General features: G+C 36.7%; 1 protein-coding gene across 7 annotated transcripts in view; it reads left to right on the top strand.

The window, feature by feature from the left end:
- The first annotated feature begins 349 nt into the window (after nt 1–349).
- CB3H14orf39 (chromosome B3 C14orf39 homolog) overlaps nt 350–14,967 on the top strand; it is a 52,477-nt gene continuing 37,859 nt past the window's right edge. For 4 of the 7 annotated variants that reach the window (XM_078448186.2, XM_078448185.2, XM_060619969.3 and 1 more), the window contains exons 1-5: nt 350–466; nt 1,204–1,265; nt 1,340–1,417; nt 3,847–3,973; nt 8,752–8,841. In XM_078448186.2, coding sequence (XP_078304312.1) covers nt 1,217–1,265; nt 1,340–1,417; nt 3,847–3,973; nt 8,752–8,841 — 344 coding nt within the window. In that variant the 5' untranslated portion in view covers nt 350–466; nt 1,204–1,216. The remainder of the gene's footprint in view (nt 467–1,203; nt 1,266–1,339; nt 1,418–3,846; nt 3,974–8,751; nt 8,842–14,967) is intronic. The other 3 variants (XM_078448187.2, XM_078448184.2, XM_060619970.3) reach the window with 3 other exon arrangements.

Genomic DNA, 14,967 nt, shown 5'->3' with positions numbered 1-14,967 from the left:
GCTGAATGCAAAAATATATTTTGATGATAGATTCTAGCGTTTTTTACTTTCACGTTACGATAATATCGATGTTCCTGCTGTTCTGCAAAATACTTTTTTAAACTGCTAGGTTACAAGAGGAATGAATAGTCTTCATGACGTGTTCCCTGTTGTTTCAGGGCTTCTCTGTAACTCCAGCACTACTCTTGGGGGTTTAGGGTGTTGGGTTCTCTCCTCGCCCCAGGGGAAGGGGTGATGGCCGCAGCACTGGTCTCGCGGGGAGTTTAATCTCGCTCTTCAGCGCGATCTGCGGCTCCCGTTCTCGGCTTCGCGGGGTCTCGCGGGGCTGGGTGGGGCTGAGGCGGGACTGCCGTCGGCTTTTCGGTGTCTGGTACGCGTCGAGTACTCCGCGCTCCGGACCCAGAATAAAGTGTGGGACCCGGAGAAAGAAGGGCGTGGATGTTCGGGTCCCGGAGGGAACCGTGAGGTGGGCGGGAAAGGGAACTGTCTGTATGTGGCGGTTATTCCCTGGGCGAGCGGCTCTGAGGGATTTGGGGGGCTGGCGGGCCCTGTCCCCAGAGTTCGACCAGAGGTCGCGTGGGGGTTTGATGGCGCGTGGGTTGGGGGGTTGGGGGCGGCCCCGGGTGAGGGGAGGCTCGATGGCTGTGAGGGTGTTGGTCCCGAGCCAACCTGCCGCTTCAAAACGCGCGGGAAGAGTGGCTCCTTGAATCTGCGAGTTAGGAGTGAAGCGACGCCCCGCCTCAGGCGTATTTTGTAATGCGAATTGGCAGTCCTGTGAAAACCTCCGCTTTTTGGAGTCCTGGTGGTAAATTCCTAAGTGTAAAATTGCACTCTTCCTGGGTTTTACCTTGCTGTTGGTAAAGGACTTTGTTTAGGATACTAGTTATTTTCAAGGGCGTATCGTTTTGGGAAGTCTTGGTGTCTGTGGACTCCAGAAGATTCAATGACTTATTGCAATACCACATACAAACAATTATGAAGGCTCTCCCCGCCCGCCAGGTATTTCAGTCGTGCAGCGACATTCAGCAAGTATTAAGTGCCCAGTACTGGACTGAAGGTGTTCCTCCCCTTCCCAGTGCTTGCCCCCCACCCCATATTTTTCTGTAATAATGTCTGATTAGAAAGTTTGCTACCGAATGAATATATGCTGTTTTGCATATGACTTCAGAAAATCCTTCTTATAAATATTTTTGTGTTTTTTAGTGTAGCATCCAAGATGAATGACAGCCTATTTGTCAGTTTGGACAGGCTTTTGCTAGAATTTGGTAGGTATAAAATGAAAATAAAGAAATGGGTAACTATTTGTATTATTATTTAACATTTTAACAACGAAGTGAAGTCACAAAATTATTTATTTTAGTTTTCCAGTATGAGCAAGATGTAAGTACTAAAGAAGATATGATTCAACGGATTAACAGTAAGTCATTTGGCATGATAAAGGTATTTTAGTTTTTAAATTTTTTATGGCATATAAGATAATAATGCAGTTGCCAACTTACAGTTGGCATTATAACTTTTGTGCCAGTTCTATCTAGTGACTAATGCTATTTGCCTGAACTACAGATTCTCAATAATAAATTTCTGTATTCAGCATTTAATTATTCTGTGTTGAAGAATTTTGCTTTAAGCAGAAGTAACCCCTTTGGCCCAGGTCATGATCTTGCACTTCATGAGTTTGAGCCATACTTGGGCCTCTGTGCTGACAGCTCAGAGCCTGGAGAATTCTGTCTCCCTCTCTCTCTGCCCCTCCCCCACTCAACACTCTTTCTCTCTCAAAAATAAAAATTAAGAAATAACCCCTTAATTCAGTGCAGTTAAAAATATGTTATTTTTCTCAGACAACACCAGCTACTTCAAACATTTTATTGAAAAATTTTTGGTTTTATTTTTAAATTTATGTTCTTTTTTGTAGTTTCAAGTTTGTATTTATTTTTAATCTATTTTATTTGAGAGAGAGAGTGTGAGTGCAAGTGGGGGAGAGCAGCAGAGGGAGAGAGAGAATTTTAAGCATGGGGAGCCTGATGCCAGGCTTCCTCCCCACCTTGGGCTCATGAGCTGAGCAGAAGTCCAGAGTTGGACACATAACCTACTGAGCCACTCAGGTACCCCTCAGGTTTTTATTTAAATTCCAGTTAGTTAACATACAGTGTAGTATTAGTTTTAGGTGTAGGATTTAGTGATTCATCACTTAGGTACAACACCCAGTGCTCATCACAAGTGCAGTCCTTAATACCCATCACTCATTTAACCCACCCCCTGCCTCCTCCCCTCCAGCCACCCTCAGTTTATTCTCTATAGTTAAGAATCCGTCTCACGGTTTTTCCCCCCGCTCTATTTTCCCTGTGTTCGTTTTGTGTCTTAAATTCCACATATGAGTGAAATCCCATGGTATTTGTCTTTCTCTAACTCACTTATTTTGTTCAGCATAATACTGTCTAGCTCCATCCATGTCATTGCAAATGGCAAGATTTCATTCTTTTTTGTGGCTGAATATTCCGTTATATATATATATGCCACATATTCTTTATCCATTCATCAGTTGTTGGACATTTGGGGTCTTTCCAGAATTTGACTATTGTTGATAGTGCTACTATAAACATCGATGTGCATGAGCCCCTTTGAATCAATATTTTTGAATCCTTTGGGTAAATACCTAGTAGTGCAATTGCTGGATTGTAGGGTAGTTCCATTTTTAACTTTTTAAGGAACCTCCATACTGTTTTCCAGAGTGGCTGTACCAGTTTGCATTCCCACCAACAGTGCAGAAGGGTTCCCCTTTTTCCACCTCTTTGCCAACATCTGTTGTTTCCTGTGTTGTTAATTTCAGCCATTCTGACAGGTGTGAGGTGATAGCTCATTGTAGTTTTGATTTGTATTTCCCTGATGATGAGTGATGTTGAGCATCTTTTCATGTGTCTGTTAGCCATCTGTATGTCTTCTTTGGAAAAATGTCTCTTCATGTCTTCTGTCCATTTTTTAACTGGATTATTTGTTTTTTGGGTATTGAGTGTTCTAAGTTCTTTATATATTTTGGATCCTTTAAGTGAATTTTTAAAAATCTTTTTATACATGACCAGAAGTCAGGGGTCAGGATTGATGCATGCCACATTTTCAGGAATAATTCTGAAAAATGATATTATGAGTGAAATGGCAAAGCAAATTACATACATACAGTATTTTAAGATCCAACATAAAAGCTATTATAAAATAGAACCATTAATTTCTTGATTTCTGAAAAGGTAGAATTTGGTTACCTTTCTGTGACAAAAAAGAATACGGAGTATGAGTGCTAATAATTTATTTTAATGTTTAAGAAATTCTATTTTTATCTTGTATTTTTTCACTAGTAACAAAGAAGTGAGTTGAAGGTGTATTTAATAATTAATTGACACGGAATCAGTGAAGGGAAATTTTACATTTGTCAAAACCGAAACAAGTTAGTATCACATATGACTAAATGTTTACATGAACTCATACAATCATAAGATGCCACTGATTCTAGATATCACTTGATCTAGCCTTCTTATGTTAAAGATGAGGAACAGGGTCTTTTTTTTTAATTTAAAGTTTTTATTTAAATTCCAGTTAGTTAACATACAGTGTCATATTAGTTTCAAGTGTACTTCTCTTCAGTCCAAACACAAATCCTTTGCTTCTGGATCTATGAGCAAGCCTGGTTCTGGTTCTGTGCTTTTTAGTATAGGGCCCTTCCCATCTCAAACCTCTCTTCTCCATTCTCTAACTCCTCTTCTTTTAGCTAAGTTGCCATACCCCTTTTTCCTCTGTGTTTGTTAATTTTGAATTTATGACTTCTACCTTAAGAAAATAAACATTTCTCCTTTTCAGAATGCTTTGAAGATATTAAAGAAAACAAGGCAGCTATTTGTAAGATACATGAAACTATAAATACGACAGATGAGGAAATTGGTCATTACTGTAAACATAGTGAGGAGATCAAAGACAACTGTAGTAAGTGAGTATTTGAAAGAAATGAACTTTCAGTAATTGTCACTGGATTCTTTATTTAAGGTTTCTGTTATTTATAATTTATAGTTTTTATACTTGGAGACACTGTTGCTTTAAAGTAGTATTTTGTATTAGCAAAATAATGAATCAGGTCTTAAATTGCTTTGCTACATGCTTCTGTAAAAAGGGCTCATAGGAGGATCAAAAGAAAAATAGAAGCACTGTAAGATCTAATTCAGATCCAAATAGTTTGCAGAATTTTGAATAATATAGGCTCAGTATATAAAATTCCTATTGGATAAAGTTGAAACAATTTCCGTATTTGAATTTTTAAGATTTATTTTTATGTAGGAGAATCTAGCCTAAAATAAGTTGATTTTCAAAGTGAAAGTACTTACTATGTTAAGAATTCTTTCAACATGGCTTCAGGTTCTGGATCCTAATGGTTAAATTTACTATAAGACATAAACATTTTGAAGCAAAGGCTTACTAATAGAACTTTATTATATATTACAAAAATAAAATGTGTCAGGGTATCTGGGTGGCTCAGTCGGTTAAGCATCCGACTTCAGCTCAAGTTATGATCTCGCAGTTCATGAATTCAGGCCCCGTGTTGGGCTCTCTGCTGACGGCTCAGAGCCTGGAGCCTGCTTCAGATTCAGTGTTTCCTCCTCTCTCTGTCCCTCCCATGCTTATGCTGTGTCTCTCTCTGTCTCTCAATAATAAATAAACGTTAAAAAATTTTTTATAAATAAATAAAATGTGTCAATTTTCTGTACTTAATATAGACCATTGTCTTTGTATTAACTACTGTATTTCAGAATCCTATTTGTTTAAAAATATATTGTTGGGGCGCCTGGGTGGCTCAGTCGGTTAAGCGCCGACTTCAGCTCAGGTCACGATCTTGCGGTGTGTGAGTTCGAGCCCCGCATCGGGCTCTGGGTTGATGGCTCAGAGCCTGGAGCCTGCTTCCGGTTCTGTGTCTCCCTCTCTCTCTGCCCCTCCCCGTTCATGCTCTGTCTCTCTCTGTCTCAAAAATAAATAAACGTTAAAAATATATTGTTATTCAAAAAATTTTTAAATATTTTATTTTATTATTTCTTTTGAGGGCAGGGGAGGGGCAGAGGGAGAAGGACAGAGAGAATTGTAAGCAGGCTCCACACCCAATGCAGAGCCCAATGTGGGGCTTGATTCAATGATCATGAGATCATGACCTGGCTGAAATAAGGAGTCAGGTGCTTAATCAACTGAGCCACCCGTTATTCAGAATTTTAATAAATCTTTTTTATTTTTGCCCTTTATAAAAGTAGCACATACCTAGTATAGAAATTCAAAAAGTATACAAATGTGTGGAATAAAAAGTTATTCTGTCTGCAGTTCCCACCTCAACCCTGTCCTCTTCCTTAAAGGAAATCATTTTTAATCGTTCTGAGAATCTTTTCAGGCATTTTTCAATAAAAATTCAGTATCATTATTACATATATATACGTATGTCTACTTTTTCTTTTTATAATATGGGATCATACTGTACTTATGTTTTTAAATTTAACAGTATGTTATGTAAATTGTGCTATACATGTAATGATTATGTATAGATTTAATTCTTTAACAGCTCCATAGGATTTTATAGTATTAATGTATTTTATATCATTTAACCATTCCCCTATTAATAGACATTTAGGTTTCCAGTTTTTCCCTAATATGAGCAACATGTACTGGTATCCTTCCATATTAATGGACCTGTTGCTATAGAATGAGCTTCTAGACATGCAGTTGTTAGATCAAAGAGTATGCACATTTAACTATTTAATAGATAATGCTGAACTGCTCTCCAAAAAGATTATATGAATTCATACTTCCACCAACAGTGTATGAGAGTTCTTGCTTCCTCATACCCTTGCCAACACCGAAATTATGCTTAAATTTTTGTTTAAATTTTTTGGCAATCTGATCAACAACAAAAAACCATATATTATTGAACTTTTTCTTCTATTTTGATTTAAGTTTTATTGTAGGAAGTTTTACCAGTGGTTTCCTTCAACTAGATGCAGTGGGTGCTGGAAAAGTAGTTTCCTGTTAGAATCTGCTGTTCTAAGAACCAGTTGTAGAACCAGTACAAGATGTACTGTACTACAGACAAGCTTAATCTCTCGCTGGGTTCCAAGGACAGTTAGTAGAGATCTTAATATCAAGATATACCTCTAATTCATGATTTCATCATACTGGTTAAGAGATCGAAATGTGGACTATGAATTCATGAAAGTACTAGAAGAAATGTAAGTGACTGTAGAATCTTTGAGAGTAGAAGACCTTTCTAAGTGTGTCACCAAAAGTAGAAACTACAGAGGAGACAATGGATAAATGTGACTACACACAAATTAAAATGAAAAATGCCCCCAAATGGTATAAAAGGCAAAAGAATAAGGTTGGGAAAGTGTCAAGTAATGGTTATTTTTAAAAATGTAAAGTACTTGTGGAAAGTAATAAGCAAAAGCCCTGTTAGAAAAATGGGCAAAGAAAATAAATAGGAATAGGTAAATACCAAAATGAAGAAATGTATGTTTAAGAAACATGTGAATAAATGCCCAATCTTACTAGTAATCTAAGACATCCAAATTCAAGCAATAATAAAATGCTTCTTTTTGCCTTTAAGTTTTACAGAAATTTAAAGAAAGATAATATCCTGTGTTGGCCAGGGAATAAGAAAATCACTTACCTTGTACACTATAGTAATGTATGCTGGTATAAACCTTTTGGATGATATGTCAGTATTTTTTTAAAAAGCTTTAAAAATAAACATGACTTTTGTTGTACCTGGGTGGCTCAGTGGGTTAAGTGTCCAACTTCGGCTCAGGTCATGATCTCTTGATTTGTGAGTTTAAGCCCTGCATCAGGCTCTGCATTGACCGTGCAGAGCCTGATTGGGATTCAGTCTCACCCCCTCTGTCTGTGTCCCTCCTCAACTCTCTCAAAATAAATAAATAAGCTTAAAAAATTAAAAAATAAATAAACACGACTTTTAATTAAAAGTGTCCATTTCTGAGAATTTTTCGTAAGGAAATAATTAGGCATTCTCTCAAAGATGTATAGCAAGGTGTTTTATTTCAACCTTTTTTAATGATAGGAAAACATTGGAAGCAACTCTAGCGTACAACATTAGGTGATGGGTTAAATGGATTTTGGTATGTGCATATGAACAGTAGGCAGCCAATAAAATTATGAATGTATATTTATTGACATGGAAAGAGGTTAACTTTCTATTGACACGAAAAGATGTATATTGCAAACTGAATGAAGCAATAAAACAACATTCATAGTATGAACCCAGCTTAGTAATTGTATATATATATATAATTAGAAATAAACTGGGAATATGTACATCAATATGTACATGCTTACAGAGAATATCTTTTTAGTGAACATGTATTTCTTACAGAATTTTTAAAACACTCAGAATATGTGTATGTATAACCTTTGACCTTATAATTCCATTTTTGGGAATGTTTTCTAAGGAAATTGTTAGAAATTCAGACAAATATTTAAGTAAAAATTCTATTTACCATGGAAAAACTTAGATTAAGCAAAAATGGCCAACAATATGGGAATGGTTAGATAAAGTTATGGAATATGATGTATTTATTAAAACCTTTACAATGAATTCTAAGTGACAAGGAAAATGTGTATAATTTAAAAGGTGATAAAGGAGGATACACATATATATGAATATAATCTCAAAGATGTTAAATTATGTACTTATAAAATCTGGAAATAGTTTATTAAAACAGTAGTAGTAGATATTATTCTGTATTTGAGAATATGGATGATAGCTATTTCCTTATATACTTCTCTGTGCTTCCAGTGTGAACTTTTTTTTTTTTTTTTTTTAATTTTTTTTCAACGTTTTTTATTTATTTTTGGGACAGAGAGAGACACAGCATGAGCGGGGGAGGGGCAGAGAGAGAGGGAGACACAGAATCGGAAACAGGCTCCAGGCTCCGAGCCATCAGCCCAGAGCCTGACGCGGGGCTCGAACTCACGGACTCACGGACCGCAAGATCGTGACCTGGCTGAAGTCGGACGCTTAACCGACTGCGCCACCCAGGCGCCCCGAGTGTGAACTTTTTGACTCTGAAAAAATATTAAAAGATTAGAAAAAAGAGCTGGAGGAAATAGTTGAACAACACTTAGAATGGAAGCTGTCATGGTATATGCAAATTTTAGATTTGTCACATTGATAACATTTTTCAAGTCTTAAAACAAAAAATGTGTAAGATAGCTATTCATATTATTCTTACTATCTGATTTTATAATTCATTTTGGCCTAGTTTCTTTCTTTCTAGTTCAGGAGGGTATAACAATCTGAGTTTCTAAGTTTCAAGGGAGAAAAAGCCTCTCTTTAGCCCTTATAATTCTTTGAATCCTTATTCCAAAAGAATTTCTTAGCCAAGATATGAGAAATAGAAGGAAAGCCTGATGTTGGAGTGTTGCAGAGTATATTCTAGAAATGCCATAGCAATACACAGTCCAACCATGTAACATTTGCTTCTACCTTAGTCATGGTTCCACAATGGGTTTTACATAAAAATTGATCAATGTTGATATTTGAGTGTATGTATGATTGTCTGAGTGGTGGTAGTGGTGGTGATGAGAGGTGGGAATATTTTCTTGTTATAAACTTGTTTTCTCCAGGAAGATATTCATTATCTTTAAATGGTTAAATTCACTTTTATTATCTCTTACAATTTGTCATTCTGAGATGCTAATTACAATTTTTTTTTTCTATAGCTGGAAGCCAACATGTGATGTTTTTCATAAACATGAAGACTATATGCAGGACCAATTTACTGTTTATCAAGAAACTAGTGAAAAAGACAAGTACATATATTAATTTAAGCTTATCAATTCTATAATTTATTAATAGGATATGTGTAGCAAAGACGTTACTTGAAAAATGCAGAAACTTTGTACGTTGAGAGGTTTTTTGTTTTGTTTTTAAAGTAAATCCAGTGCTTTGTACTCTTTCGGTACCATTGGAGGTCTACCTATTCGTTATAAAGCTCTACCGAATCCTTAGGTAGAAACAATTTGTCAGTAGCAATTGTTATAGCAGAGTGCTTCAATTAATGGTCTTTATAACTGAATTGTTATAGGTAAACATCTGGGGGAATAGTTAGCTATAGAATTAGCTTATGAAAAATTTGGAGTATTGACTTTTGAAGGGGATTTTATTTATTTTTATTTTTTTAGAAACTGTTTTCCATCAACCTTATTTCCATTTTGTTTGCCTCTGTAAAAGAGCAGCTTAAGACCACTCAGTGGTTGTCCCTATCCATTCAGTGGCCTGAGCAGTGGGAGCTGCAGATCAGTCTTCAGTGGCAGGCTAAGCACTCCAGTCTTCAGTGGGGAACTGCTGAATAGGCACAGAGGGCACCTGTACACCTTGAAGGGGATTTGATATGAGACTTATCTTTTTCAGAGAGCTAATGTAGTGGGGTATTATATTCTGATGGAGAAACCCCAATATTTGTATGGGTTTATCTTATTATGTATAAAATAACCTGGTCTTGAGTACTAAATGTAATTAGTGAATATAATAAAACAAGTTGAAAGACTTTGAATATATTATATAGCATTATAATTTCACTTAATTTTTTTTCAAAGGTCAATTTTTTTTAAATATAATTTTTTGTCAAGTTAGCTAACATACAGAATATACAGATTGCTCTTGGCTTTGGGAGTAGATTCCCATGATTCATCATTAATATACAATACCCAGTACTCATCCCAAGTGCCTTCCTCAACGCCGGTCACCTATTTTCCCCTTCCCCCTGCCCTCCATCAATCTAATTCTTCATCAAAGACCAAGTTTAAAATATTCAAATTGATGGAATATTTTGGCCTTCACAATTCCACTTCTTCATGTAACCTTCCTTGATTTTTAATCCAGTGCTAGTTATTTATTTATTTATTTACTTATTTTTATTTTTAAAATATAATTTATTGTCAAATTGGCTAACCTACAGTGTGTCACTTAATTTTTATAATGTTTATTTTTGAGACAGAGCATGAGTGGGGGAGGGGCAAAGAGAGGGAACAGAGTATCCAAAGCAGGCTCTGCCCTGACAGCAGTGACCCTGACGCGGGGCTTGAACTCAGGAATCATGAGATCGTGACCTAAGCTGAAGTCAGATACTCTGAGCCATCCAGGCACCCTAATTTCACTTAATTAAAAAAATTGAAATATTTTCATAAATATTTTTTTCATAAATATTGAAATATTTCATAAATATTTTCATCATTTTTTATATTTTATGTCCTCTTTTATACTTTATTTTGTTGTTTTTTTTTTACTTTTCTTCCGGATTTATTGATATATAATTGACATATAACATTGTTTAAGTTTGAGGTATACAAACATGATGGCTTGATACATGTATGTATTTTAAAGTGTCTGCCACAGTAAGGCTAGGTAGGTAGCACATCTGTCACCTCATATAACTACTGGGGTTTTTTGTACTAAGAACATTTAAGATTTACTCTCTTAGCAATTTTTAAGGATATAATACAGTATTGTTATATTTACCATGCTGTGTATTAAATCCCCAGAACTTATTTACCTTACAACTGGAAGTTTGTATCCTTTGGGCAACATCTCCTGGCCCCTGGCAGCCATCATTCTATTCTGTTTCGATGATCTGGCTTTTTTTAGATTTTTCATATAATTAAGATCATATCATATTTGTTTTTCTCTTAATCACTCGGCATAATACTCTCAAGGTACTTCCATGGTGTCATAAATGGCAGCAGTTATTTATTATGACTGAATAAAAAATTCCATTGCATATATATACCACATTTAAAAAAATTTTTTAAAGGGTTGGGATTTTTAATTTTTATTTTTAAACTCTCTGCTCAACATGGGGCTCCAGGCCTGAATTTCTTCCATTGAATGTATATATAAATATATATATATATATATATATATATATATATATATACACACACATACAAGTGCACGCACGTCCACACACACACACACATACACACACACATACATACATACATATATATTACTTCTGTATCCATTCATCTGTAGATGGACACTTGGGTTGCTTGCATATCTGGTTATTGTAAATAATTCAGCTATAAACATAGGGGTTCATATATAATTTTGAATTAGTATTTTTGTTTTTTGTAGTGGAATTACTGGATCATATGGTATTTCTGTTTTCTGTTACCAAGTGTGTGGACTGGTATGACTCCCACTAGGTCCCTGGGAGGCCTCCTGGCTAGTCACTGGATAGATCTGTGGGTAGTCATGACTGGCCCTAAACTTTAGTGGCCAGAAGGGACTGGAACTGAGCCTTAGTGAGGTTTCAGGTTCCACAATCAAGGTTGAGGTCTGTAGTCCTGGCTATGAAGGGACAGAAGGGCTTGTCTTCCACCAGGTCCCTGGGTGAGCTGGACCACTCCCTGACTGTAGCAGGAGGGGCTGGAGCCAAGTATAGGGCCCTTTTAGCATTTCTAGGGATACATATAGGAGTACCTATTTGGGGGGCTCCAGGGCTAGCAGGTCTGCTGGTGGCCTTTGGCTGTGAGAGACCTAGAACTAAGTATATGGCTCTTGAGGATCTCCTTGGGTGCAGACAGGAGTGTCTCCCACTGGGAACTAGACCCTTAGTACTGCTGATAAACTGTACCTGTGAGGGGGTTGGAACCAAGCATAAGGCCCATCAAGTATCAGGATCTTTAGGGGCACAGACAGGAGTGTTTCCTGCTGGATCCCTGTGCCAGCAGAACTCTTTGATGACTGTGGCTGGGATGGGCTCGAGCCCAGTTAATGGGGCCCTTCCAGAATCTATATCTGAATGAGTGTGGCAGGCTTGCCTCCAGGGGCTCCCAGACTGCGACCATAGGGACTAGAGCTGGTTCATGGGCCACTGCAGGGTCCACAGCTGGGACCAGGGGATGTATGCTTATTTCCTGACACAGAGGTGGGCATGACTCCTTCTGAGTCCTTTGGTGTATAGTGCTGGTAACAGACCCAAGGCCAAATGGGCTGTAGCTGAGATCTCAGGGGTACAGAACTATTTCTGGGTCTGTGGTCAGGACCAGAGTGAGTTAACCAGGATGTGAGCCTGCCTTCTCAAAATAGCTCTTCTTAGTCTTGGACTACACCAGGGTTTCACAGTCTCCTACCTGAATCACAAAGCTCTCACAAATGCACTTTTGTCCATGGATATATGGTAATTACTATTTTTGAGGAGGCAATACACATGAGGGATGTTTTATTCTGTCCTCTTGCTGGCATCACTCCAATTTTTATATTTTAATTAAAAACATACTAAATATAAACTGAAATACCCTTTATATTCAAAGATGGGTCTTAAGATAACAACTAAAGTAATAGATTTGGACTTTGTTGGCATTTGAAATCATGGAAATAGGTAAGATTGCCCATGGAAATGAATAGAGCAAAAAGGAAAGAAAGCTAGAGTATACAGTCATCCAAGGAATAGGTAAAGGGTGAAATTAGTGAAAGAGACTGTTACTTTGTCATTTTTAGACCCTGCTTCAATCTAAAATGGATTTGAGATAATTTGTATAATGCCATAGTGTTAAAAGAAAACTAAATATAAAAATTAAGGCTATAGGAATATAAGGATAATGTAAGAAGATGAAGCATTTGATTAGAATAGAAATTCATATTACATGGCCTTGTACGTTTGTTAAATATAGATACAGATTAGGTTCTGGAATTCCTAGTAGTCAGGCATTGTGGAAATGTGATCATTTTGGGATTCAGAGTATTCATTTAAAAACCAGTTCAATTGTTAAGGATAAGCAGAAGTTTTTCCTGGTAATGAGATTTGAGAGAAATTTCTCGCCTGAGTTCTCATTAAAGGATAATTATACAGTGTGGTAGTATCTTCAGTGACCTCCCCAAAATAAACAAAATATATATTACTTCTTAGAACATCTCTCAATGCAAGTCATGGCTATAAAACATTATTAAAAATGCTTCTTTGAGAGGCTAGAACAAAGCAGTTCAAAAGTGTACCTAGCTGATAGTGTTTGTTGTGGATGACTTCTCTTAGGTAGCCAGAGTAGTCACTGTAATAGTGGAAATGAGTATTTCTTTCTTAAACCAACCACATAGGTTGATTGAATTGATGACTCAATACCAGATGCTTATAAAAGGAAATGACTCCATTTGTTGGTATCATGGATGCTGAAGGAAATAGAGGAACCAGCTTCTTGTTTCTCCTAATCTTCCATTCTAGACATTCATTAAGGCTAGTATTGTCAGCAGATGAGATAGTCAGGGCTCTTCTTGAATCATGATTTTGCTATGCTGGTCTCTGCTAAAGTCCCTGTATGGAGTATATAAGAACAGTGGGCATGAATATACAACATGAATAGGGTACATGTGGAATGCTAATTTCATCTGAAACTGGCCACTCCAAGTCAGTTTTCTATAGGTATTTCCCTCTTCCCTGGGCCATTTTCCCAAGAAGTGTGGGATTAGGGGTGCCTAGGTGGCTCAGCGTAGGTGACCTTCAGCTCAGGTCATGATCTTGCAGTTTGTGAGTTCGAGCCCCGCATTGGGCTCTGTGCTGACAGCTCAGAGCCTGGAGCCTGCTTCGGATTCTGTGTCTCCCTCTCTCTCTGCCCCTCCTCCACTCGCACTTTATCTCTGTCTCTCAAAAACAAATTTTTTTAAAAAGAAGTGAGGGATTAATTAGCAAATAGGCATTTAGAGGAATAGGAGTTTTGGGGCTCAACTGCTTTATCTTGCTAAAGGGGACAGAGTTTAGTATAGATATAGATATAGATATAGATTTTTTTTAATTTAATTTATTTTGATAGAGAACAAGTGGGGGAGGGGTAGAAAGAGAGGGGGACAGAGGATCTGAAGTGGGCTCCGTGCTGACAGCAGAGAGCCTGACATGGTGCTCAAACTCACAAACTGTGAGATCATGACCTGAGCCAAAGTCAGATGCTTAACTGACTGAGCTACCCAGGTGCCCCCAGAGTTTATTTAGTATATTAAAAAATTAAAACATGAGGAGATTCAGATCTGCTGATCAGTACAATGCTGTTATCCTTACTTTTTTTTCTCAGTATACAAGCATTTATGAATACTGTTTTTTCTCATCTGTTAAGATGCGATAATCATAGTATCTTTAAATAAATTTCCCCCATATAGAATGTTTTGATTTAGAAAATTTACAAAATTTTGAGGAACATAAGGACTATATATTTTTAGAAATTTTTCAATGCATGTTCTTTCTTGAAACTTAAGAATTGGGTAGAAAGAATCTAAAGAATATATTTCCTATGATAAACCTGGATTGAACATTTTCATTGTTGTAGATTAGGATTAGCAAACTTTTTTTTTATAAAGAGCCAGATAGTAAATATTTTAGGCTTTGTGGGTTATACTAAGTCTCTGTTGATACTCAACCTTACTGTTGTGATGCAAGAACAACTTTAGACAATACAAAATGAATGACTGTGTTCTAATAAAACTTTATTTATGGACATTACAGCTTGAATTTCATATAATTTTAATGTGTCATGAAATACTATTATTTTGTTTTTCAGTAATTTTAAAATTCAGAAATTATTCTTAGCTCACAGGCCATACAAAAACAAGTGACAGGTTAGATTTGGCCCGTAGGTCATAGTAACTGACCCCTATTGTAGATCAAGCAAAAGTCAAATGAGAAGGAAGAGTTAATATCCTTTTGCAAGAATTAACTGTCCCACTTAAGACTTGTGTCTACATAGATGACCGATCCACCTCTACCTGATTTAGACTGGAGGAGCTCCTCCAAACAGTGCTGAAATTTCCTTCATAAAACAGATATGGAGTATATAAGAATGATTGTGAACCTAGAGTTCTAACACATAAAACATGACTTCCTTTATAATGTTAGCTTAGAGAGTTGAGGATTTAGAACACATAGTTTTAGAGGTAGATGGACTGGGGACAAT

Source organism: Panthera onca, chromosome B3 (genome assembly GCF_046562875.1).
Source record: "Panthera onca isolate mPanOnc1 chromosome B3, mPanOnc1 haplotype 2, whole genome shotgun sequence".
Taxonomy (NCBI): domain Eukaryota; kingdom Metazoa; phylum Chordata; class Mammalia; order Carnivora; family Felidae; genus Panthera; species Panthera onca.
This window is presented reverse-complemented; position numbering and strand designations above follow the sequence as displayed.